This window comes from Cyprinus carpio, chromosome B20, assembly GCF_018340385.1.
Source record: "Cyprinus carpio isolate SPL01 chromosome B20, ASM1834038v1, whole genome shotgun sequence".
Taxonomy (NCBI): domain Eukaryota; kingdom Metazoa; phylum Chordata; class Actinopteri; order Cypriniformes; family Cyprinidae; genus Cyprinus; species Cyprinus carpio.
In genome coordinates this window covers 27,603,203-27,628,643 of record NC_056616.1, presented here as the reverse complement: position 1 = coordinate 27,628,643, position 25,441 = coordinate 27,603,203, and the positions used below count along the sequence as shown (strand labels likewise).

General features: G+C 33.3%; 1 protein-coding gene across 1 annotated transcript in view; it reads right to left on the bottom strand.

Moving 5' to 3' along the window:
- Positions 1-943: 943 nt before the first annotated feature.
- The window catches only part of LOC122140978 (solute carrier family 35 member F2-like), an 81,647-nt gene continuing 57,149 nt past the window's right edge, over positions 944-25,441 (bottom strand). The window contains exons 5-9 of the mRNA XM_042746548.1: positions 24,820-24,979; positions 23,967-24,123; positions 21,621-21,673; positions 16,182-16,336; positions 944-1,186 (exon numbers count right to left, since the gene is read on the bottom strand). Coding sequence (XP_042602482.1) covers positions 944-1,186; positions 16,182-16,336; positions 21,621-21,673; positions 23,967-24,123; positions 24,820-24,979 — 768 coding nt within the window. The remainder of the gene's footprint in view (positions 1,187-16,181; positions 16,337-21,620; positions 21,674-23,966; positions 24,124-24,819; positions 24,980-25,441) is intronic.

The following is a 25,441-nucleotide window of genomic DNA, read 5'->3' as shown; positions in this document are numbered from 1 at the left end:
AGATATCAGGTTGAAGAACTACTTTACATGTATAGTACTACGGATTTTATTATCAAATAAGATGATAATTAAGACTGAAACTGCTTTAAACTACCAAGACAAGTGCAGTAAAATAGTTTACAAGTTTTACAATCAATTGCGTATTACACAGACTTTTTATATTTAATACCAATGCATGTACCCTTTTTTTCCTGGCAGAATTAAAACAAAATAGGACAAACTATATATAAAAATGAAAAAATGGTATAACAGTATAAAGGGGTGTAAAATCATTCTCTGTCTCCTTTTTTTTTTTTTTTTTTTTTTTTTTACCCTTTCTGTGATTTCTGAACTGATGCAATGTAAATGGTTATAATTTTGAGCAGATAATACAATATGCAATCATGACATGTCCAGTACTGATGACACTGTTTTTAAGTCATGATTTCTCACTGGCTAATGTAACCCACAATAATATTACATGGGCACAGGCACTGGGCTCAAATCAGCATTGTAAAACTCAGAATGCAGTTTTCGTCAGATAGTATCTCATGAAAAAATGCTAAAAATATTCATGAATCTGTAGTGAAACAAACCAGTGTCCAAACTTTCAAATACAATGAAACCCTTTGTGCTCGTATAAGAAAATAAAACATTGACAATTGAGCATTGAGCATTTGGACAAAAAACAGTCAGGTCACGAATCCTTCTAAACACTTAATTTTGCCGCGGGGATGGGAAAGACGGGCAATGAGGTGAAATCATGCTGCGTCTATATACATGATGGATCTGATATATCTCTCAGATATACAGAAGTCACTGCTACCTATTGACAGTTCGTGATCACAGTGTACTCGTTTGCTATGTGGCTTGATTACATCATTCACGTGATCATTATCATGGCGTTTTTCTACAGACAGCTGGGCCGGGGAGTGGATGATTGGTTTTGAGAGCCACGCCCCTTTCAGGCTACTCTCTTACGCGATTGCTCCTCCTCTATGGTGTTTCCTGACCCAGGCTCGTTATAGGTCACTGAAGCCGCTCCAGGGGCCCCACGGTGGGCGTGTCTGTGATAGCGTTTCCCACGGTTACGGACTGTTTCTAGACTGCGGAGGATCCTGTGCCACGTAGGTAGCAAGGAGGAGGAGTAGTAGAAGACCAGTCCCAGGATGATGATGAAGAAGGACAGCAGGTAAAGGCCTGAAAACCTGATGACAGACAGACAACATAATGAACTTCATATAGTGCGTCTAAAGAGTGATTCAGAACTCAACATAATTGATTTATTCATTCCAAATAGAAAAATGATTTTCAAAATCATGATCTAGTAATTCGAAATAGAACACTTTAAATCATAAAGTGAAAACATTAAAAGAAAATTTACTATTTTTAATTAGAACAGTAATTTTAAACAGTAAAACACTAATTTGTACTGTAAATTATTATTTTTTTTACTTCAAATAGAATACTCATATAAAACTTTAAATCATACTTTACTATCATTTTGAATAGAACACTGATTTAAATAATTGCTTTAGGAACACTGATTAAAATAATTATTAATTGTTTTATTAATTCTAAATAAGATCACTGATTTATAACCTTAAATAACAATTTACACTGATTTAAAAATGCAAAATCATGATTAATTAATTCCAAACAGAACACTGATTTTTTTTTTCTTTTTTTTTTATAATAATTGACTAATTCTAAATAGAACAGTGGCTTAAAACTGTGAATTCTAAATAGAACCCTGATTTAAAACTTCAAATCAGAATTTACGTTTTTCTTTAAATAGATCACTAACTTTTTTAAACTGTAAATCATGATTTATTCATTCTAAACAGAACATTTGATTTTAAAATGGTAAATTTGAACTAGAACATGGAATTAAGTTTAAATCATAACTTAATTAATTCTAAAAATAAAACACTCATTTAAAACTTCATATAATTTATTAATCAAACACAAATTAAAACACAAATCAGAAACTGTAAATCATGATTTATTGTTTCTAAATAAATTGTTTTTAAATTTTAAAATCATTGTTTACTACTCATCATGATTTTTTCTAAAAAAGACACTGATTTAAAACTGCAAATCAGAATTTATTAATAATAAATCAAATCGATCCAAATCTGTGTCTTTATGGAAAAGAGTTATTTTTAAACACATCCTTTTGTTTTAAACAGAGACAAAATAACAACATACAGATTGGAACAAAATGGGGGTGAGTAAAATAATGACAGAATATTCATTTTTTGAGCAGATGCTCCATACGGTCTAATGACAGCCATTGCAGACATTGTTTGCTCCTATAAATGTGTCACATTAGGGTTATTATTTGGTTAATGAACAGAGGGAATCAGACCTGCAGGCCCCCAACAGGAGGAGATTCCACCAAGAATGAACTAATGAGCAAAAGCAGCAGTTTGCCCTTTGTTAGAGACTAGAGCGAGGCACGTCCAGAGAAATGATTCACTCCCAGTGTCAGTCTACTGTTCAAGAGGCAGGAGGTCTGTGATTGTAATTATGATGGGATGTTATTAATAATTTTAATAATGGTTTTAAATTTTTTTTGATTTATGTTGTGATGACCAAAGGGAAAATGTGCATTAATGTGATTTAATGTCATGGGAATGCTTAAACTTAACTTAATGGGTCGTGGAGAACACTTTAATGTACAGAATGCTCTAATTTATCCCAAAGTTCTTCAGCATGAAGCCAAATTACCATGACAGGTTTTAGGATGGAGAATGGAAATTCACACTCATCACACTGAAGTGAGCCAAACCTTAAAATCAGGATATTTTTTTTCCCAACTATGTTTTTTGAATTTTAGAAAGATGCTGGACTGCTAAGAGTTTTTTTTTTTTAACTGCACCACTGGACAATGCCTTTTTTGAGGCAGTGCATTATACTTTGCTCTTGCGTTTATGGTCAAGCAGGGACTCAATAACCCTTGTCAGCCCCTTCACAACTTTGAAAATGCAAACAACAATCACGACTTTGAACAATGAAATGCCAAAGCTTCACTCTATTTGCCATCACTCAATCTCCAAATCAACATTAAATAGTTTATCATCCGTAGGGTCTGAGGTGTGTGATGAGCACAACAATCACTTCTGGCAGTAGAGCTGTGCTATGAACAATGGGGCCTCTCAGCTTGATCATGCGGTCCATTTTCTGAGCCACGTGCTGCCCATCTATAAACACCTGTGATTAACAAAGGGCTTCCCAATTACATGCAGCCTTCAGCTCTTGCCCATAAGAGCAGGATTCAGCAGAGTTTAATAATTAAAAAAAAAGAAACAAACAACCAAATACAAGCCGGAGGGCGTTTCATTGTGAGTCCCTTATTTTTAAGTATGTACATTTTTTCCACCTTGGGCTATTTCTAAGATCCTTGGTCTTAAGGTTTCATTTTTTATGCAGATGACACTCAGATTTATATTCACTCAAAACCTGGTGCTAATTCTGAGCTGTTGCCTTTCTTGAACATTGCATATTGGACGGGTAAAAATATGGATGTCCCACAAAATGTTCTTTGTCCCTCAACAGTGACAAGCCTGAGGTTATGCTGATTGGTTCACCCCATCAAAATACGTTAAGCTAGTATTTTAAACTTAAAGATGGAGGGTTCTATTATGGAGTTCAAGCAAAATAAAAAAAATCTGGGGGTGATATTTGATTCAAACTTAACTTTTGAGCCTCATGTTCAGAACACGGTTAAAGTATCATTTTTTCACCTTAGAAACATTGCAAGAGTGCGTCCCATGTTATCTTTTTCAGTGGCTGAAAAACTGATCAATACGTTTGTCTTTTCTCGAATTGATTACTGTAATGCTTTTGCTCGCGGGGGTCTCGAAATCTACTCTAAACAAATTGCAGTATTTTCAAAACGCAGCTGCCAGAATCCTTACAAGTTCCAGGACAAGTGAGCACATCATCTCTCCAGTCTTGGAGTCCTTTGCACTGGCTTCCGGTCAGGTTTCGCTTTGATTTTTAAAATTCTTATGCCTTACCTAAGTCCCTGCATGTTTTTAGCTCGCAGAATATCTGACCTGAACTTTTACTGTCTACACCCCTAGGCGTAATCTTTGCTCATCGGAATCTGCTTTTTAACTATTCCTGTAACTCGTTTACGCTCTATGGGTGACCGTGGCCTTCTCTGTCTGTATGGCACCTAAACTCTGGAACTCTCTCCCTACTGAAATTAGACAGGCTGAATCCCTTAGTATGTTTTAAATCGTTCTCTTAAAATGTATTTTTTTTTCCCGGTTAGCATATATGTGATATGTTTATCTGATTGTCAATCTCAATGTATTTTTTTTTTTTTCTGTAAGCCTTGGGTAAAGTGCTTTGAGATGTTAACTTTTAAGGTGGCACTATAGAAATAAAGTTAATTATTATTATATTATTAAGCAAATCGTTATGCATTAAGATTTTTAAGTTTCCTCATAGCTTTTTAAATTTTGATCACGAATGCACTGCATGTTCAACCCAGTGTTATTTTAGTATCATTGAGAGTGCTATCTTTTTATTAATAATTTGCATTAGTTTTTTTATTGTATAAATTTGCAAGTTTAAAAATTTTACATTATTAATTTGTTACACATGCCTGTATATATTTTCAGAAAAATATGTTATTTTTATATATTAAATATATTTATTTATAATAATAAATTATATTAATATAACTATTAGACATGTAAATACATGTAAATATTTTCAAAATATATAATGCTGGGGGTGTATTTATATAAACATAATATACACAGAATGCACACATATTATGTCGAACAAAAAACATTTATTTTGGATGTGATTATAATCGCAATTAATTGTTTGACAGCACTAATTATTATTATTATTATTAGTTTTTATACATTTTTATTTCGTTTTAAGGTACGTTTACCCAACCATCAGTGTACTAAAACTAAAGGTCTTTTCTCCTTTGCTTTTTTGAGAGTTTTGTTTACAAATGACAACATTGTCAAACCGATCCCCATTCACACGAATCCATGTTTGTTTTAGAATGACTAAAATGCTATATTATTCATGCCATGCCAGTAGTTGGTGATGTCACTTTGTAAAGAAACAATATGCTCCTGTAGACTGAACATGTAATACACATTAGCATTTTTTGTAGTATGCACAGAGACGGTAAGTGTATCATTTATAAAAACTCGTTGTGTAAACGTCCCCTTAGTTTTAGTTATTTTCGTACATAAAGTTAAATTAAATAAAAATAATAAATGTTTTCTTGGCAAAGTTTTTTGTATGTTTCATTTTATTTTCAGTGAACATTTTGTTCACGTTTTTTTACGGGTTTAGTTTTAATTAACTGTACTAATCCCTAATTCAGCAGCAATAAATTCTTCTGGAGGCAACTACAGATTTTCCTACATAACAGCAAACATAAAGAGGTGCCTTTTAACATCAGACAACAAATAACTAACAACTACAGTACATCAGGACAAATTAGGTAAGCAAATATCTGTAACAGTAACTGTATATATTAAATGCTCCATTTAATACTGCAAACATGCTGGAAGCTCGCAGACCATTAACAAAATCACTAACACTGTTCAGTATGAAATGTTTGATCAGAAAACATCATTATGCTAGTTTCGGGGGAATGAAACATGTTTTTTACATAGAAATTCAAAGAATCAAAAAATCTGTGATTCAGTAAAACCTCATATACAAATTTCTTTTAGAGTGTTTTAGCTGGTCACAATCACATCTAAAAGCTCTAATATACACAGAGGACCACCGTGAGACCATCGGCGCGTCCTGCCACATCTCGAGTCGAGGCCACTCTAGTTGGAAAAACAACATGCATGCACACACACTCATAAATATTTGCTAGGACATACACTCCAAATCCCTGAAGTGATAGACATAAGGCTTTTGAAGTCTATAGAAAACTCCACAGAGAATTTTAAATAAACTTTGACACTTGCCTCGACAGTTTGCAGCCCTCTGCTGCCTTCCCCCCCCTCGAGCATCACAGCAGAATAAATATTTCCAATAAATCAATAAAAACAAGTCACACTATATCTTGGTGAGGCTTTTATGCATTCCAGAGTTGCTTTTCATAAACAAGTCTGTATGAATCTGTCAGCATTTGAATGGAGGTGCCCAGGAAAAATGTAAATAAATTAAAGATGAGAGGTTTAGGATGGGACAGTACTTTAAAAAAAATAACCCAGAAGGACTTACTTTTCATCTGAAGATAACTATTTCATTCCTCAGGATGGTATCTAGAACTAATGCAATGAACTGAAGAACCTGTGATGTGCAACTTACCAAAAACTTTTTTTAATCGGTCTAAAACAGCATATAAACTACTTGAGACCTGAATACAGCAAAATGCTTTTTGATAAAGAACCTTTATTTTTAGAGGTTTTTGGTGTAGGGCTGATTTATGACAGGCCATTTCAAGCTCAGAGATAAAATAAAAAAAAAGTAAATGTGAGATAAAGTTTACATTAAAAAAAAAAAAAGTAACAATTGTGGAAAAGAGTCACAATTTCAAGAAATAAAGATTAAGTTGATTGAGAAGTGATCAGAATTTGAGTCTTATATTTGCATTTGTGAGAAATAATAACAAATGTGTGATACAATGCTGCAATATTACATCATATATTACAGGTATAAACTCATATTGTCACATAAAAATCTTAATGTTTGAGGGGACAAAAAAAATGTAATTGTGAGTTTTAAAGTTGCAGTTATCGAAACAACAGTAACCATTGTAGGAAATAATTCACGATTATAAGAAAAATAAGCTGAAATTGCAGGTAATAAAGTTGCAATTGTGATATTTAATCACAATTACAAGTACGTCAAGTTGCCAGTTGTTTAGATAAAAATGCCAATGCTATGCTAATGACAATTGTGTGCTTTAATGTTTGCAAATTTGAGAGATAAAGTTGCAAATAACTGACTTATGAAGTTGCAAGAAAAAAAATAAAGTCACAATTGTGATAGTCACATATTAGAAAAATTTGTTGAAATTAAAAGAAATAAAGTTACAGTTTTTATATTAGATATTGTTGAGGAAACAAAGTCACATTGAGAGAGATAAAACATATATGGGAAATACTTAATTCCTTTTTGTGTTTTTTTTTTTTTTTTACACTGAGGTGGAAAAATCTTCCATGCCAAATGAAAATGTTGCAAAAATCCCGCCTGTCCTTTTTCCAAGTTTAGGGTTTTTTTTTTTTTTTTTTTTTTTTTTTAAAGTTAACAACTCCTGTGAGTGCAGTGCAGACCACAGGATAGAATTAGACAGATGGTTTCTGGGCAAACGTACTGAAGACTGAGGACAACCCGAGAGATTTTCCAGTACTGCAAGGGTATTAGAGCCGCAAGAGTAATATCTGCTGGAAAGGAATATATTCTGCTTACATCGCCGGTGCGTCAGGTTGCTCATTTAAATATATCAAGTGGTGCTCTACATGCCAGCATAACTATGATAAAGTGCCTGCTATTTCAAGCCATACAACATGGTGCCCCCCTTTTTCCCCAAGCATTAGGGGAGAAAAGAGTTTTCAATAAGGGGTACCAGTAATTTAATTACAACCTGTAAAAAAAAAGAGATGCCATAACTCACAATAAATCATACTGTAATATGCAAGGTGTTCTGAGTGTCATATTTTCAAAAATGAAAGATATGAACCAAAGATGGATTGCACTGTCCAAGAGACAAACAGCCATGTGTTTAAAGGAGGGTTTACAAAGAATAAAACTGTCCTTGTTATTTTTACTCAGACATGGCTTTATAGTTTGTCTACTTTCATGTTCATTTTGACCCAGAGAGGATTTTGTGTTTCCTGAAAATGCTTGTTATGCTAGTGTTATCGCATTTGACTAAAATGTACTGACTTTGTTTAACACAGGGTAATAAACAACTTTCTCATTTTTGAGTGTGCATAAGTTCAAAAACTTAAAAAAAAAGTAAAAAGACTGAATCCAATATTTGGTTTCATTAAATATATCTACTGCATTTTAGTACAATTACTGGAAAAGCTACTGATTGTTAATAACTACTACGCTACTAAAAAAAGAGTAAAAAAGTTATTAGCGACACTACTATTTGTTATCTACTCCCTTACCCTATAATCCAATGATAGTTTTTCTTCCTTTTTTTGTTCTTTAATGTAACTTTTCCTTCCTTATCTCATCAAAACTTTTCCAAATTCAGGCAAAAATCTGTGGCTATACGTGTGAAAAATAATGTTTAGTTCTCTTTGTTAAATGTGTTGAAAATAATTAACACAATTAGCGCAGCATCAATTTCCCTACATTCCTGAAGTAGCTTTTTTATATTTCTGTTGTTTACATTTTTGTAGGAGGGTTTTTTTGTTATATTAGTCATAGGCGTTTTATCACTTTTATTTTGGAGGGCACACAGGTAAACTAACCAATAAAAAAGCAACTGCTACACCAAAGAAAATTAAAAAAAGGCCCAAAGGGCACCTGTTTGAAATAAAAGAAAAAAATAATACCACCATTTGAAACATTTTGACTCGAAGGGAAAGGGAAAAAGACTGGAAAAAAGACTGGAATATTTCTAGATTGAAATTTCCTCAACAAATATTTGTTTGAAACATTTTTGATGTACACATTAGAGATTTTGATTAGAGAAAGGAAAAAGAAAAAAGAAAAAAACAACTGTATACTGTCTGAATAATTTGATGAAATGCCAACTTAATCCAAAATAGTGAAATTATCTAAATGATCTAAAACTCACCCCCTACATTTACTATATCTAATATTGTGTAAATACAAATTGAATTTATTTTTTTCTTCCTTCGTTGTTCTTTAATGTAACTTGCACTTGCTTATATCAAAACATTTCCAAATTCAGAAAATCTGTGGCTCCTTGACTATAGAAATCAGAATCCAAATGCAACATGAAACTCTGCTAACAAGTCAGCTGTGCAGCACAGACCAACTACAAAGAAAAAGCATGTCTTAAACCCACTAATTACGCTCGAATAACCTTAAATGACCCATAATAGAGGAAAATGGACTGTGCTCAGCAATGCAAGCTTTTTTAACCACATTTTAAATTTCAATATTCATGACTTCAATGAATCAATTAGTCCAGCCTAACAACTTGTCTTCAATAAAGGAGGCATGTTTACAGGAGCATTTAAAATCCCACATTGGCCTTGGTGTGTTGTGGGTAATGGCTGGATAGAGCTTCCCTCCCCTCTGCTGCTTCTCTCTTCTCCACCTTATTGTGAAAGGAAACAGCGGCACAGCCTTAAAGCAGACAAAAAAAGATTTTACAGTAAAATGCACCAAGCCACACTTTCGTAAATCACTGCTAACAGCCTTCATCTGGAGCAGGCGATCTCTGATATAAATTAATAGTTTGATTAGTATTTCGCGTTCATTACTAGACTTTAATTAATCAGCATAAAGTAGGGCTGTGGGGCGATATGACCAAAATCTTATATCACGATATGACTAATTTTACAGTGCCCTCCATAAGTATTATTTGGAACAGTAAAGAAAAGATTTGTTCTGTTTGTCAAGAAATCTGTAAATATGATTAAAAGATGAATATGGAGACAAAACTACAGAATGTCACATTTATTATTGGGTGAATTAACACAAAGATGTTTTACCAGCTAAGAAGATCAGGCACACAGCAGTTTCATCTCTCTATCTGATTCTGTGAGCATAAGTATTGGAAAACGGTTGCATTAAATATTCTTCTTCACCTTCTTCAGTATATTAAAGCAGGGAACGTTCGTGTCTTATCAGTTATATCCAATTGCTCTGCATTCTAAGTCTTGCATTCGATGATGACAACACAAACCAGGATGAAGACAAGAACGCCGACTCTGAAAGAAAAAGCAAGCAATTTGGAGGCTAAAAGAAAATAGGAAGTCAAGTTGAATCATATTGAAAAAACAAAGGGCATGGAGAGAAATCAAGAGTTGGAAACACCGGGCGACATGAGCAACCCCACAAACAACCCTGCCAGTTCAGTCAAGTGACTTTATCAGGCAAAGAAATGTAGAACAGTCTTATACCTTGCCCAAATCAATCTCCAGATTTAAAATCTGATTTTTGTTGAACACCTTTAATTTCATCATGTGAAGAGGAGACTAAAGACAGAAACTCCCCAAAAACAAGCAACAGTTTGGAATTGGCTGCATTAAAAGTCTGGAGGAAAAGCATTTCTAGGGGATCTGCCAACTAAATATTAGCTTTTAATCTTTTTTACATCTGCCCTAATTTCAACTGTTCCAATACTTATGCTCACATCAAATAGTTGGATGAACTCTAAAAGTGCTGTCCTTTTTATTTGGTAAAACATGTATGTGTCGAAAGACCTAATAATAAAATGTGACATTCTGTAGTTTTGTCGCATGTTGGATTCATCTTTTAATCATATTTGGCAAATGTCTTGACTCCACAGCAGAGAAAGCAATTTTGTCTTTACTGTTCCAAGACTTATGGAGGGCACTGTATATCACGATAACATCAATATATCACAATATAGTGGGGTGTTGGTAATTTTTCTTTTAAAAAAGTTTTTATGATATTTAAAATCTTTGATACCATAGAATGTTTCATATCCTTGTCACCAATGTCAATATGAAACTAATAACAGGCAAAAAAGAGACAAAAAAAACCCTCAAAGCTCACTGATGATAAATTAACAGTGATGAAATAAGGATAAGAAGCTAATTGTAAGCAAAAGTAGGACAAAAAAATACAATAAAAAAGAATAAAAAAGAAAAGCTACATATGTACATTGTTGTAAATTAATTAGTCTTCACTGTTAAATTCTATCCATCTATCTATCTATCTATCTATCTATCTATCATAATCTACTCATAAACTTGCGCCTGGCACTGAGGTGGACGTGAGTGTTTGTCTGAATAATCTCCCATTTGATGTGGTCATAAAGACGTATGCGCGTGTCTAAATAAATGTCAAGAGTATTTTTTGGTCAAGAGTAAGAGACCAAAAGCAGCAGTTGTGAATGGGGTGGCCAACCCTAGCCCAGCCCCTGCGTAAAATTTTTTTTTTTTGAGAAATTAATCACGTGTTAACAAGCTAATTTTGACAGCACTAGCATGTATATGTATACAGTTTTCCTCATTTTTAAGAGGTAGATGTCAATCTAAAGTTTTAGAGATGATTGCTAAAATGGCAATATCTGCTCAATCCCAAAGTAGTGAATTTATTTATAACTCAATTCTATGTTCCCATAAACCAATATAACATATAAATAGAAGGACATAAAAAGTACCGCATGAATGAACCATAACAAACCTCACTCTGTCTATATTGATTGGAGAATATCATTCAAATCAGGCGCAGTTTAAAATCATATTATTCCAACACGCAGTTTAAAGACATGAATATTGGCATATCTGCTGATTGAAGAGTCTCCATCTCCCTCGGCGGTTTTTCAAATGATTTTGTTCTGTAACCACCACATGCTTCCAGTAAAATTCTCATTAACAGTCTTAACAATTTTAATCTGGACGCCGACCGCTGCCAATATGAAGATAAATCCAACCATCAAACGATCTACTGTTCCTCATGGAACATGCTCCAAACAAGCCACAAATTGCAAATCAAGTGCAAATCAAAGTCTAATTGCAGCGAGAACATGCTTCTTTCACACATCTATACGGGCTGCCAAGATTTCAGGAAATTGGGCTACCCATCAAGATCAGAACTCAATCATTACATCTCATTTTTTTCTGAACTGGCTCAGCTGAACATCGAAGGCTATTGTGGGAATCAGCTTGATTCAAATTTCAAACACACTCTCATCTGCTTCGGTCTGGCAAGCGGCAAATCACTGTGAAAAACATGCAAGCACGTTCAAAATGGTCTTAGCCATGAGCGGGTATATGCCAATATCTGTCCGCCGCAGATATGGATTTATATACAGAGGGATCCAGAAGTCTGAGACCACTAGCAAAAATGCTTCTATTTTACATTGTAAATTGTATTATTATTATTAATGCATTAACATTTTTACATTACCATCATAACAATTTTAGGGAAAATTTCATGAATTTCAGAACATTTTTTATTGTTCTTTATATAACAGCAGCACTCAAGTTGCATTAATAAAATCTGCATGATTTGAAACAGTGTTATTTTAGAATCAGTGAAATACCATTATAGTTTCTATTAATAGTTTAAATTGTTTTATTATTTTATATTTTACACTTTAATTTTAGTTATTTTAGGAAATCAAGTTAAACTATATGAAAACGAGAAATTTTCCTTAACAACTATATGAAATAAATTATATAAAAAACGTAAACGTATTTTATTTCAGGTAATGTTTATTTTATTTCAAATATACAATTTATGTTTTATGTTTTTAACGTTTTTAGAATCAGTGAAATATGATTATAGTTTTTATTATTATTATTATTTTATTAATATTATGTTTTATTTTATATTTTAAATTTTCACTTTAATTTTAAAATTAAAATAATTTTGTGTTTTGTCATTTTTTTTTTATTATTATTATTATTTTTTATAAATATTTAGTTCAGTTTTAAGCTAGTTTCAAGATTTTTATGTTCTTTTTATTTCAGGTAATTTTTATAACACTAATAGTCCTGATGATTCAAAAGAGTGTAAAAGCAAAATCATCTGACTGTCTGTACTTTACAAATTTGGTTATTAGTGACCTACAAATAGTGCAGAATCTGAAATATTTCTCCTATCTTTTATGTCCTTTCTTATTTATTTGATGATATTAGTTCTTCACTGTAGTCTCAGACTTTTAGGCTCTGCTATAAACTCAAAGGGCCTTGAGTTTACGTCGTGAGCAGAAACCAGGTTTGAGAAGACAAAAGGCCAGACACCAAAATAAAGGAGATGAGAATGCAGGTGCAGACTAGCGACCAGCAATAACAACAGCATGCAGAGAATCTCAGAGAGCTCTAGCTACATATGACCACATTACAAATGGCTCTGGCATTCAGTTCAGGACTGGAGAGGGATTCATTTGGAGGCGCTTCATGTCTGCCAGCTTTCTTTCAAGCTGATGTAACCCCTAGCCTTTATGTGTACAGCACAATGACCAGAGAGACAGAATGAAATATTCTGAAATGCAGAAAATGTTCTTCATATTATACCAGACATGAGCATCACGTAGTATTACAAGATTACTTAAGCCTATCAATGTAATGCATTCATTTGGTTAATTATTATGTTAAAAAAAAAACAGCATTTGAAAAACACTAAGCAAAAACAAAAAAGCGCAATGCAGCAGCCAATTGAAACATGTCTGATGTCTCATCTGCCACCCTTAAAACCCTTAAAATACCTTATTTTTCAACTTATATTGATAAAGCTTTAGATTGATGACATATTTAATGAATCAGCATATCATGTAATTAATTTGATAAAGAAATGTAATGATTGACAGCTCTGCTTAAGGCTAATTACAAAATAGTTATGGCTCCCAAATCAGACTGAGGTGTTTAAAGCTGTAGTAAAAAGCTTATGTATGCACATTTTAGTTAAAAACTAGGAGTGAAAAAAAATCAATACTACAAGTACATAATGTTTTCTATAAAGCCCTGTACATATAATGCATTATAAAGAGTACTCGTAATAGCATGTAAAATGGTAACTACAGTTTATAATTAGCTTTTTTTTTAATAATACATTATATTTATAAGAGCACAGCTATGCATATGTAAGGATTATAAATAAAAGATAATGTACAGTAATTATCACAAAGTTGCACCAAATCAAAACCCAGATGTAATGTAGATTAGCGCAGTTCATATAAAATATTGATTTAAGTTGTAATTGTTTTATTATGTGAGAAGAAGGAGGTTTCACGGTGAAATAAAAAAACACAGTTTAGCAGTTATAAAAAAAATATTTAGTTGCAGAATGTAATGATTGACCAATCAGAATCAAATATCCAGAGAACTGTATAATAATGTTTTATTATTATATTTTTATTATGAAGTAATGTAATATAAATAATAATTATAGATTATTACATTCCAAACTATTATATTATATTATATTACATTATGTTATATATTCAAATACATGTTTTTTAAATATATACTTTACATTTATTTTTAAGCTTTATTTAAAACTATAATTATAACTATAATGATAACAAATGTAATTAAAAAATACATACAAATTAAAAACAAAATAAACAGATTTATTACACCTAAAGTTGTTGATCTAATTTTTTTTTTTTTTTTGTAATACTACAATAATACTTCAATACTACTTTCTACTAACAATTTCTACTAATAACATTAAATCAAAAGTTGTGTACTTAGTTACCAAGGAAATAAAAAGAGTTAAAAATAAAGTTAAGAGCAATTGAGGCATGAAGAAAAAAAGTGTGCCCTCTTAATTTAAAATATTAATGTTATTACTCTATTTTTCCTTTATCTAGTGTATGTAAAATACTGAAATTAGCAAAACAAAAGTCCTTATACCCCTCTTACTCCTTTAATATACTATAATAATATAATATAATAATAATATAATATAATATAATATAATATAATATATTTCATAAATACATTATTTCCTGTATCTAGTACACATACACTGCTGAAACAAGCAAAACAACAATTTATACTTATCTATATGCCACAAAATAATATTACAAAAATATAATGTAGTTCATAAATATATTACTATCCTGTATCTAGTATACATAAACTGCTGAAATTAGCAAAACAACACTTTATACTATTTTTACTTCTTATGATATGCATTTCAACATGTCTATCAAACATGAACTGAAATCCATGATTATTTCTGCGGTTCAGAAAGGACAGATGACAGCTGTGCTGAGCCTTTTCTCACAAGGACACTGAAAACAAAGCCAGAGATGCTCTATATGTGGATTACAGCTTTTGTTATCGCTAAAAAACCACCGCTCTGCTCAGACTGAATCTGATTTCGTTGAGCCACTTCTAACTATTTCCAGCAAGCGGAGAGAACACGCAGTAACCCTGAGCTTTCTGCCGATGGCGACAGACATGGAGGCTTGTTTCATATCCATCACTCTAATTGTATTTCATGAATCCTGAAGCTCAAAAACATGGTCCTAATACATTCACCTCGAGAGTCAAAATTCGAGCAGCTTTATTCACCAGCAAAACACCTTCCATACTTCACTTTAACAGCACAGTAACCATTAAAACAAATCGGTGTGATACTGCATAAAATGATCAATTCAAAAGAAGCAAAATATCTTTTTGTTCTCCAGACAGCGTAATCTGTACTAGAGGAGGAGAGGGAGTTTAAAAGACTATGCTCATTGTACAGTATGACTAATGGCTTTGTTCAGTGATGGCTTTAGTTGTAATGGTGGTGTTTAGAGATGAAGTCTCACATTGTGGCTGGATCCTTCCCTGAAGGCAAAGTGCCCCTGATAAATCATCTTAGTATTTCAGTGAATCCTTGCTCATTCTTTTAAAGGCGTTGTATTATTACATTGTGGATCTGTCTCAATTCAATGCAGCTTCAATGCAATATGAAAGCGGTTCGTATTGAAGGATGGGGCAGCACAAACTACATTGAAGCCAACGGCAAACTCGCAAGCAAGTACTGCTGTGAACAGGGTTTGCAATTAACTTGTTCACTCAACAGCCTATTTGGTAACTACATTTTTAAGCTGCTGGAAATTCTAAAGTTTTACAGTAAACAGTAATTATAAGCCTGAAATCATGGCTTAGATTTAAAGTATACAGTGGGGAAAAAATTTATTTGATCCCCTGCTGATTTTGTATGTTTGCCCACTTACAAAGAAATAAAGGGTCTGTAATTTCATGGTAGGTTTATTTTAACGGATAGAGACAGAATATAAACCAAATATTCCAGAAAAAACACATTATGTAGAGGTTAGAAATATACAGTACACACACATATTATATAAACACAAACTTTCATTCTGGATGCGATTAATCACAATTAATCGTTCCCCAGCACTAACACATATGTCTCTGTCTTTTCTCATCCATAATGAAATCACAAAGACCTTCTCTGAGAAGGAGAGCAGAGAAATTCTGCTCAACATTCATGAGAGAGAAAAAATTTGAGTAAAATTACAGCAGGTGCAATGACATATATCTTATGGTGGTGGTGAGGAGGTGAGAAAGAGAGAGAGCAGTGAGAGAGTGAAAGCATATTCTAACCTTGTACTGGAACAGGAACAGGCCGCAGAAGAGGCTATACAGGTCGGCTGTCAGCAGAGAGAGGTTCACTGCTGTGGCGCTCGTTCTTTTAATTACTACTGGCATGAAGCTGTACAAGCCAAACATACACGCGCTGAATCCAATGTACAGCAGCCCTGAGGGGACATAAAGAGTTTAGCCACATCAGTCACTATAGGGAAAATCTGAACAATAAATAGTGCAATTAAAAAAAAAAAAAAAAAGCCCATTGAAGAGAGATCCTTAATTAAAAAAAAAAAATTAGATCAACAACTTTAGGTGTAATAAATCTTTTATTTTGTTTTTAATTTGTATGTATTTTTTAATTACATTTGTCATCATTATAGTTATAATTATAGTTTTAAATAAATCTTAAAAATAAATGTAAAGTATATATTTAAAAAACATGTATTTGAATCTATAATATAATGTAATATAATATAATATAATAGTTTGGAATGTATTGGTCTATAATTATTATTTATATTACATTACTTCATAATAAAATTATAATAATAATACATCATTATACAGTTCTCTGGAATATTTGATTCTGATTGGTCAATCATTACATTCTGCAACTAAATATTTTTTTATAAATGCTAAACTGTGTTTTTTATTTCACCGTGAAACCTCCTTCTTCTCACATAATAAAACAATTACAACTTAAATCAATATTTTTATATGAACTGCGCTAATCTACATTACATCTGGGTTTTGATTTGGTGCAACTTTGTGATAATTACTGTACATTATCTTTTATTAATAATCCTTACATATTCATAGCTGTGCTCTTATAAATATAATGTATTATAAAAAAAGCTAATTATAACTGTAGTTACAATTTTACATGCTATTACGAGTACCTTTTTATAATGCATTATATGTACAGGCTTTATAGAAAACATTATAAACAGCTACTATTATATTCCAATACAACATGATATTGCAGCTTCATATTGTGTAGATAAAGCCTGCAGCGAGAAGTGTAGCACAATATTCCTCTGTTAGCAGCATTCAGCTGTTCATGTCATAGAGGACAGAAAGTCAGCAGGTGTGATATTCTGGTCATAATTCATCCAGCACAATCATAATGGAATTGGATGGCATAAAAAAATTAAACTATTCACTTGTGTTTTCTCAGGCCATTCGTTTCAAAATGCGCTTGTAAAGGACACAACTCTTATTCCAGCAGATGGAGAGACAGCTGAAATGGAGACAGATAATGACAATTTGTTTTGAAATGAAAAAGCAGACAATACTAACAAAATCTGCTTCTTGTCTGGCATCCCACCAAGTCAACAATTTTCACCAATTTTTTTTTATTTTTATGTTTTAATATATTTTTCCTATCTTGGTTTGGGATATAAGGGAAAAGCATAAAGAAAATCAATAATAATATAAAGGGGCTAACTAAATATACAATGTATGGTTTTTAACATAACAGTATTAATATTTTTAATGGGACCACTCATTAATAATAATAATAATAATAATAAACTGTAATAATAATATAATAATAATTATTATTAGATCCTGAGTTGTCCTATAAACCTTGTTATTATTCTAGTGCAAGCTGATTATTTGTTTTTACCTTTAGTATTTGGATTTCAGAGTTGATCCTGTACTTTTTCTTTCATAGCAGCACTGTCACTAACAAAAAGATTAAAATGTGCTATGATACTGTGTTTTATGGTATCACAGTAATATCATGATTTTAATATTTACCTTAAAGTACAATATTAATGAATATTATGCACCCAATAAGGACAAATCAATGTCTGGATTGTATCACACTATATATTTCAGAGCTCAGCTCACTGCTGTTCACACGCAGTTGGTTCTCAGGCTATGAGGCTTTGGAGATGAGCAGAAGGTTTCATAACTTATTCAGATGCCTTGCTAACACTGTTTGGCGATGTAGCACATCATAGAATTATAAGATGTCACCTGCTATTCAGGGCAAGTTCAGCTCTATCTGTAGGCATGGATTTAGGAATAAAGGAAGGAATAAACCCATAAAAAAACTCTTTAATTAATTGGAGGTGATGACAACATTTTTAGAGTATTTTCAGAGTGGATGTGACAAATCTAACTAATGAGGCACCCTGAGCAAAGTAACAGTACCCATATATACAGTAGTGGAAAAAATTATATTAAATAATATTAACAAGAAATATAAATATAAAATATATTTGGACACTTAAAAAAAAAAAAAAAAACACTTCAAAATGCATGCATTTGCAAAAGAATAGTGCACCCAGAAATGAAAATTTGCTGAAAATTTACGATGTAGAGGTATTCAATGAGTTTGTTTCTTAATCAGAACAAATTTGGAGAAATTTAGCATTACATCACTAGTTCACCAATGTATCCTCTGGAGTGAATGGGTGCCGTCAGAATGAGAGTCCAAACAGCTGATAAAAACATTACAATTATCCACCAGTAATCCACAAGTCTCCAGTCCAGCAATTAACATCTTGTGAAGTGAAAAGCTACTGCTGGGTTAAATACAACCCAGTGCTGGGTGAAATATGGACAAACCCAGCTACTGGGTTGTTTTCACCCAGCGGTTGGGTTAAATGTTTAACTCAGTATTTTTTAGAGTGTACATGTTTGCAATGATCAAAAATTCATCAGTAAGACATTTTTAACTTCATTTTTAACTTCTGCCCAAAATACAAGTATATAATCCATAAAAATGACTTCCTCCAGTGAATCAGTCCCAGTCCATCCCCTGTTTTTCTCTCTCAACCTTATCCACCCACATATTTCTTTAGAACGGTTTTGACTTGTAAACAGTGCTTGATCTGTGCATATTTCTCTCCTGATTCAGAGGAGATAACTTTTATATTAGAGAAAGCAATTTTATGTATAGATGACTCAACATGCAGCTTAACTGATGGACTGGAGTGGTGTGGATTACTTGTGATTTTGTGATATTTTTATCAACTGATTGGACTCTCATTCTGACGGCACCCATTCACTGCAGAGGATCCACTGGTGAGCAACTGACGTAATGCTAAACTTCCTCCAAATCTGTTCTGATGAAGAAACAAACATCTTGTAGATGCAAATGTTAGTTTTTGGGTGAACTATTCATTTAAGCACCCAAATACTTCAGAAGTCACTGTTTATTAATAAATATAACATACGCAATGATACACAAATAAATATGAATTTTCTCATGCTCTTTCTCAAGGACGGTGGCAACATAACTAATGCATTGTCATCAACATGCCCTCGTTACTTTTCAAGGGCATCACAGTTTTGGCGGGAGACGTTCCTTCTTCTGGCATAAAGCGTGTTACTTGCAACAGCCCTGACAGTTAATGACGTTGCCCCCTCAAGCGACTCTAGACTTGCTAATGTCCCTGTGACAAGCCAGCATCCTCCTGGGATCCAACCCAAATGCTGCCTTTGGCACAGCCTCTCAACACTTCATCAAACCGCATCAATCTGGATTAAACTTAAGTGAGTTCCTGGGTCATAAAATACACCGAATTTGAGAATGCAAGTTTGCCAAGTCTCATCTAAACAGGATTACAAACCAAATTATATTTATAATTATTTCAAATCAGATGCATTTAACAGTAACTGTAGTAAAATTACTGTAACGCACTGCCTGGAGTGGCTTATTGCTTTCATAAATCTGTATTTGTGTTTGCGCATTCATTTTCTAAGAAGACGTGAGCAGGCATGTGTATTTATACACGGGGTAGAGATGTCACGGACTGCATAAGCAATTAATTTTGTTAATTGTCTTTTGTCAACAGTTTAAATATGCCTGTTTATCGTTTGCGAGGAAGTCAAATTGAAAGTCACATCTTCTGGTTTTGCTGGCGCTCCAGCAACTCTCCCTGAGCTCAGCACCACGTGCACAGCAATATTTAATCAGCCCCTCCATTCACAGCTGTCTAGTGTTGTTTCTAAGGAGGTTTCAACACCAGACCCCTGTATGTTTGAGTGCGGTGCTAAGAAAGCTGTTTTCTGAACTCGGCTGCACACAAGATCTCTTGAAAGCGGGGGTCTGGAGTGTGGTTTACGCGCTTTGTGATTTATATTTGCAATGAAAGCTCTCCAGACTCATTTGAGGAAACAAACCGCTGTTGATGATGCTTATTTTGTTATATCTGTCATAAAACATTCCCAAGATAAATGGAAAATGCTTACTGGTTGACAAAGGAAATTGAATTCTTGTTAGAAAAAAATGACTCAAGCGATTAAATAGCATAGACTGACGGCAAAGCTGAATTTTCAGCATCATTACTCCAGTCTTCAGTGTCACATGATCTTTCAGTAATCATTCTAACATGCTGATTTGGTGCAATAAGAAAATACACTTAATATTTATAATACAATCAACAAAAACATGTGTTGTTTTTTGCAGTGTTGCTTCTCTTGAAAATTAATGTGGTTTTAAAGATCTATAGATACTTTTACTGGAAAACAGTAAAATAAATAAATAAATAAATACCCATTTAGAAGTAGTTTTTTGCAAAGTGACTAAGAAATATACGTACAGTATAAAATGAAGCACTAAAAATGGTTTCTAATTTTTTTATATAATGCAATGAAATTCATGCATTTTAAAGTGTTATTTAAGCTTGTTTTAAGTAGTCAAATATATTTATATTACTTTTTTTATTTACATCATTTATATTATTTTATGTTACTTTTGCCACTACTATAAATATATATATGTGTGTGTGTGTGTGTGTGTGTGTGTGTGTCTTTAAATTTTTTATAATGTTTTTATAATGGCTGTCAGTTGAATTCTTAGTGTAATGCAATTAATAGGTCAAAAATGTCATAAAAATTTAACAGAATTATTAATGCCTTCTGACCTGTACAAAAATCAGTTATTTTAAAATGTAATAATATTTTACAATATTACTGTTTTTACTGCATTTTTGATCAAATAAATGCCACATTGGTAAGCGTAAAATGCTAATAACAATTTTTTTTTTTAAATTTCAGTTTAAAAAAAACTTTTGAATTGTATTTACAAATCTTTGAAACAAGATCAGTTTACCTGGGTTAAAATTGACTTAATTTTGTAGACTGTATTGTAAATACAAGTGTACTTTGTCTTATCAGATTCTCCATTTGTTTTTATCTTTTTATTTTAAATAAGTGAAAACTATCTAACAAAGCAACACGACAACAATTGTTCATGACTTCATGTTAAACATGCATTCTCTAAAAACATCTTTTAAAATGTGTAAATAAGTGAACTTCTTTTTTTCAAATGGACAAAATGCTTGCTAATAATGAAATTATTTGCAGTAAAACTACTTTCAGGTTCAGTGGTACATTGTGAAAATGTAGAGGTTTATAGGGGGAGGATTATTGAATTCATCTCCGGTTGGGATCAAGCAATCAAACCAAGTGTGAAAACCGTCAAAATCACCAGCTTACCGATCTGCCAGTCCCACTGCACCTTCAGAAGCTCCTTGTGCTCCATAATGGCCCTGAAAAACAGAAACACAGCACAATTCCCATCAGCCACAGCTGAGCTGGGGAAAAAACAGAACGTCAATAAAAGATAAACACCGACAGCGCCGAAGTCTCGACAGCATGCTTCATTTTGACAGGAGGGCGATTTCGGCAACAACGGCCAGTGTGACAAATCCAGCCAGCCTCAGCAAAGAGCCGTCAATCTCCCCTGAAGCCCTCCTGAGCAGTCCGAGGGATTCTTGTGACATGTGGCCGGTTCCGTATGAGCTTTTCCGACTTACTAACAATGACACATCATCCCCCAATCCACAATTAAAGCCACGCCGGAAACAATCCTCTGGCCCCGTGTGACACCTCTGTAGAGCCGTCACAGATGATCTGTTGCCAAGGCTACAAGTCTCATCGGTCGACAGCGTCTAGAGGTGCATCAGCGGGAGACCGTTCCTGAATCCCTGAAGCCTGCAGATGAATCTATTTGATGCAGGCAGAGAAAGAGAGAGAATATTCTAGATCCAGTGAGTTGTCACTGCTTCCTCCAGAGCCCTTTATGAAGCAATCAGACTTTAACTGAAAGCAGTGTTTGACTGTCGTCCACAGTTCCAGCCTACTGTCAGATATGAATGCCTTTAAGCAAAATTACACCCAGCTGGCATGGATAAACAGTGTCATTGGCATTTATGTAAATACGCCACAAATATAGATGTTAAAGCGCACCGAAGCTCCAGTAGCGGGGGAATAAAGGTGTTAGATGAGAACGCGACTCCAGCTGGAGCAGCTGTATGTTTGCTGCGGGACGCAGGCGGTCCAAATGGGCCTCGTTTGCGGATGGATAAAAAAGACGGGAGACGAGAACCTTCCAGCTGGCTGGCGCTTGGAAGTAGCTGGGATCTGTGGAGCCGGAGATCCAAACGGCTCTGGTGGAAATGATAATTAAACATGCAGGCTGTGTAAACGTCAAACTGTGAGGAGGATCGGAGGATGACTGCAATCCAACTAGAAAAATCATTACGTTTCTGTGAAAACCATGTGAAGGTGATCTCCTGCTACTAGAGCTATGGTTAAACAGTTAACAGGAAACCCTGGAGTAACTTGGTGTGAAGGATCTTAATCAAGGGTACAACGGTGATAGACTATAGTTTTTAGTTTACATCATAGGCTGCCAAAAGCAAAGGGGTTGTTTTTTTTAATTGGCAGTAGGTATGCAGATATATTCTGGTTAATATCAATAAGCATATATAATTATGTAGCTTAATAAACAATAAATGGAAGATTTTAAAATCCCATACTATTTTGATTAAATAAATGAAAAATGCTACTGAATACTATTTCATTTTAAAAATCTATACCAAAATCATTCATTTAAAAGTTAATATAAGCATCACTGAATTATAATGTACAGTATGAAAAATGGATATTAATTTTGAGGTTATATTTAAAAGTGTTATTAAATATAAACTTAAAGTGAGTATTAGATGATAGCAGTGGACAGTTAAATGTAAAAATAAGAGAAAATCAACATGTAAATGCTGATATATATCAAATATTAACTAATAGCGATAAATTGTATCACTGTATAGATAAATAAATAAGCGATAAATTGTACAACTGTATGGTACCAATATTATATCAGTACTTTATTTTTGTGATGGCAAAGCTAAAAAGTTTTAAAACAACATTTATTTGAATATGTCTTTACTGTCGCTTTTGTTCAATTTAATGCATCCTTGCTCAATAAAAGTATTCATCGAAAGAAAATTTAAATCAATCTATTGTTTTTGTGAGTGAGTAAACAAGATGATTTTCACATCATTTTGAAGCAAAAATTCAAGGTTACGAGGTCCATGTTTGACAGTCTTGTGAACAAATGTTCTGTATGTGTTTTATGACCTTATTTCAGTGACTTCAAAACTGTTTTTCACTAACCACGCAATAAACATTTGTTTTCTCAATCAAAAACACAATCATGTACATACATGCTATTTACATATTATTGTAGCCCAGTTTGTACTGATTACAGTGTTAGACTTTAGCCATGTATATGTTTATAAGCAACTGAAAAAAGCACAAAAGTCAGGGGATGTCAAAACTTCTCCATGCCCTCAAAACCCCTTAGACCCCAGAGGGTTAAAGAGCATTTTTTTTTGAACAAAGTTTTCTTAAAAATATAAAAGTGTAATAGTTCATTATGTCAAGTTTTATAAGTTTACTAGCATACTGATGGCCTCAAAGCTAAGAGACCTGGATGAAAGGCCACAAATCTACAATTACAATTATTTGATCTTTAAAAGTTAACAGTAAGAGACTCACAGTTGTATACCACTGAAGAAGGAGCCAAAGAGACCCATCATTCCCAGGAATTCGACCCGGCTCAGGTTCTTCACGATGAACTCCTCACATACATTGGAGATGCCGTAGAGCGTTGCTCCCGCAAGAACCAATAAATCCCCTAAAAGCTTATGGTCCCCTGTATAAAACAGACATGAGCCTTATATTAGCCTATATATATACATATATATATATATATATATATATATATATATATATATATATATATATATATTACACATACCATACACATACACATATACACACACACATATATATATATATATATATATATATATATATATATATATATATATATGCCAAAAACTTAAGTGAACTCAAAAACAATGACAATGAAAATAATTTAATGCATGTGTAAAAAATCTCAGTTCACAGGGAACAAGCATACTAATAAAATGTATACTTGAATGCTCTGTAAGTCACTCTGAAAAAAAAAAAAAACATCTGCCAAATGCATAAATGTAAATGTAACATTAACTCAGCGGTAGGTAAATTATTCAGAGACAACTCTAACAACAGCAGAATCACTGCAAATTAGTGTGGGTTTCATTAGACTGCCCCGTGGGGAAAGCTGTGTGTGAAATTGTATGGACAAGCCCCTACTGTTCATTCATATTTAATAACAGACTCTGAAACTGAATCAATCCGCATGATCCAGGATTCTCGGGAGGATTGGGCAGTGCTTTACACTGATGTAACGTCTGGACTGTGGCTGCACGCGAAACAAAACACCACCCAAGGGAAACAAGAGAGGGTTATTGTGCCGGTTACTATTCAGGGTGTACCGCGGCATCATGGATGGGTGAGGACTTACCGAGGCCTTGCTGTCGGCCCACCAGGACGTCAGCGCCCACCATGCAGCCCATGCCCAGGAGACACACGCCCACACCCACAAAGTGCAGCACTTTATACCTGACTAACAGGAAGAACCACGACAGCAGCAACACCACAGGGATCACGAAGCAGTCCAGCAGCTGGGGAATACATTGAAAATCTGTATTCAATAAAAATCAAAAACCTGTTTTGACATATCCCATATTCATACAAAATAACTCATTCAAAATAACTCAAAAAGGACAATAACGACAGATAGATAGACAGAACAACTGGTGATAGGACGACAAATAGATGGAACAATATGTGATAGAACGATAGAACAATAGATAGATAGATAGAACAATAGAATGATAGATAGATAGATAGATAGATAGATAGATAGATAGATAGATAGATAGATAGATAGATAGATAGATAGATAGATAGATAGATAGATAGATAGATAGATAGATAGATAGATAGAATGAACAAATGATAGATAAAACAACAGAATGATAGAAAGAATGATAGAATGATAGAACAATAGAAGGGAAGAATGATAGAAAGACAGAACAAAAGAATGATAGAAAGAATAATAGAATGATCAATAGAATCCCATA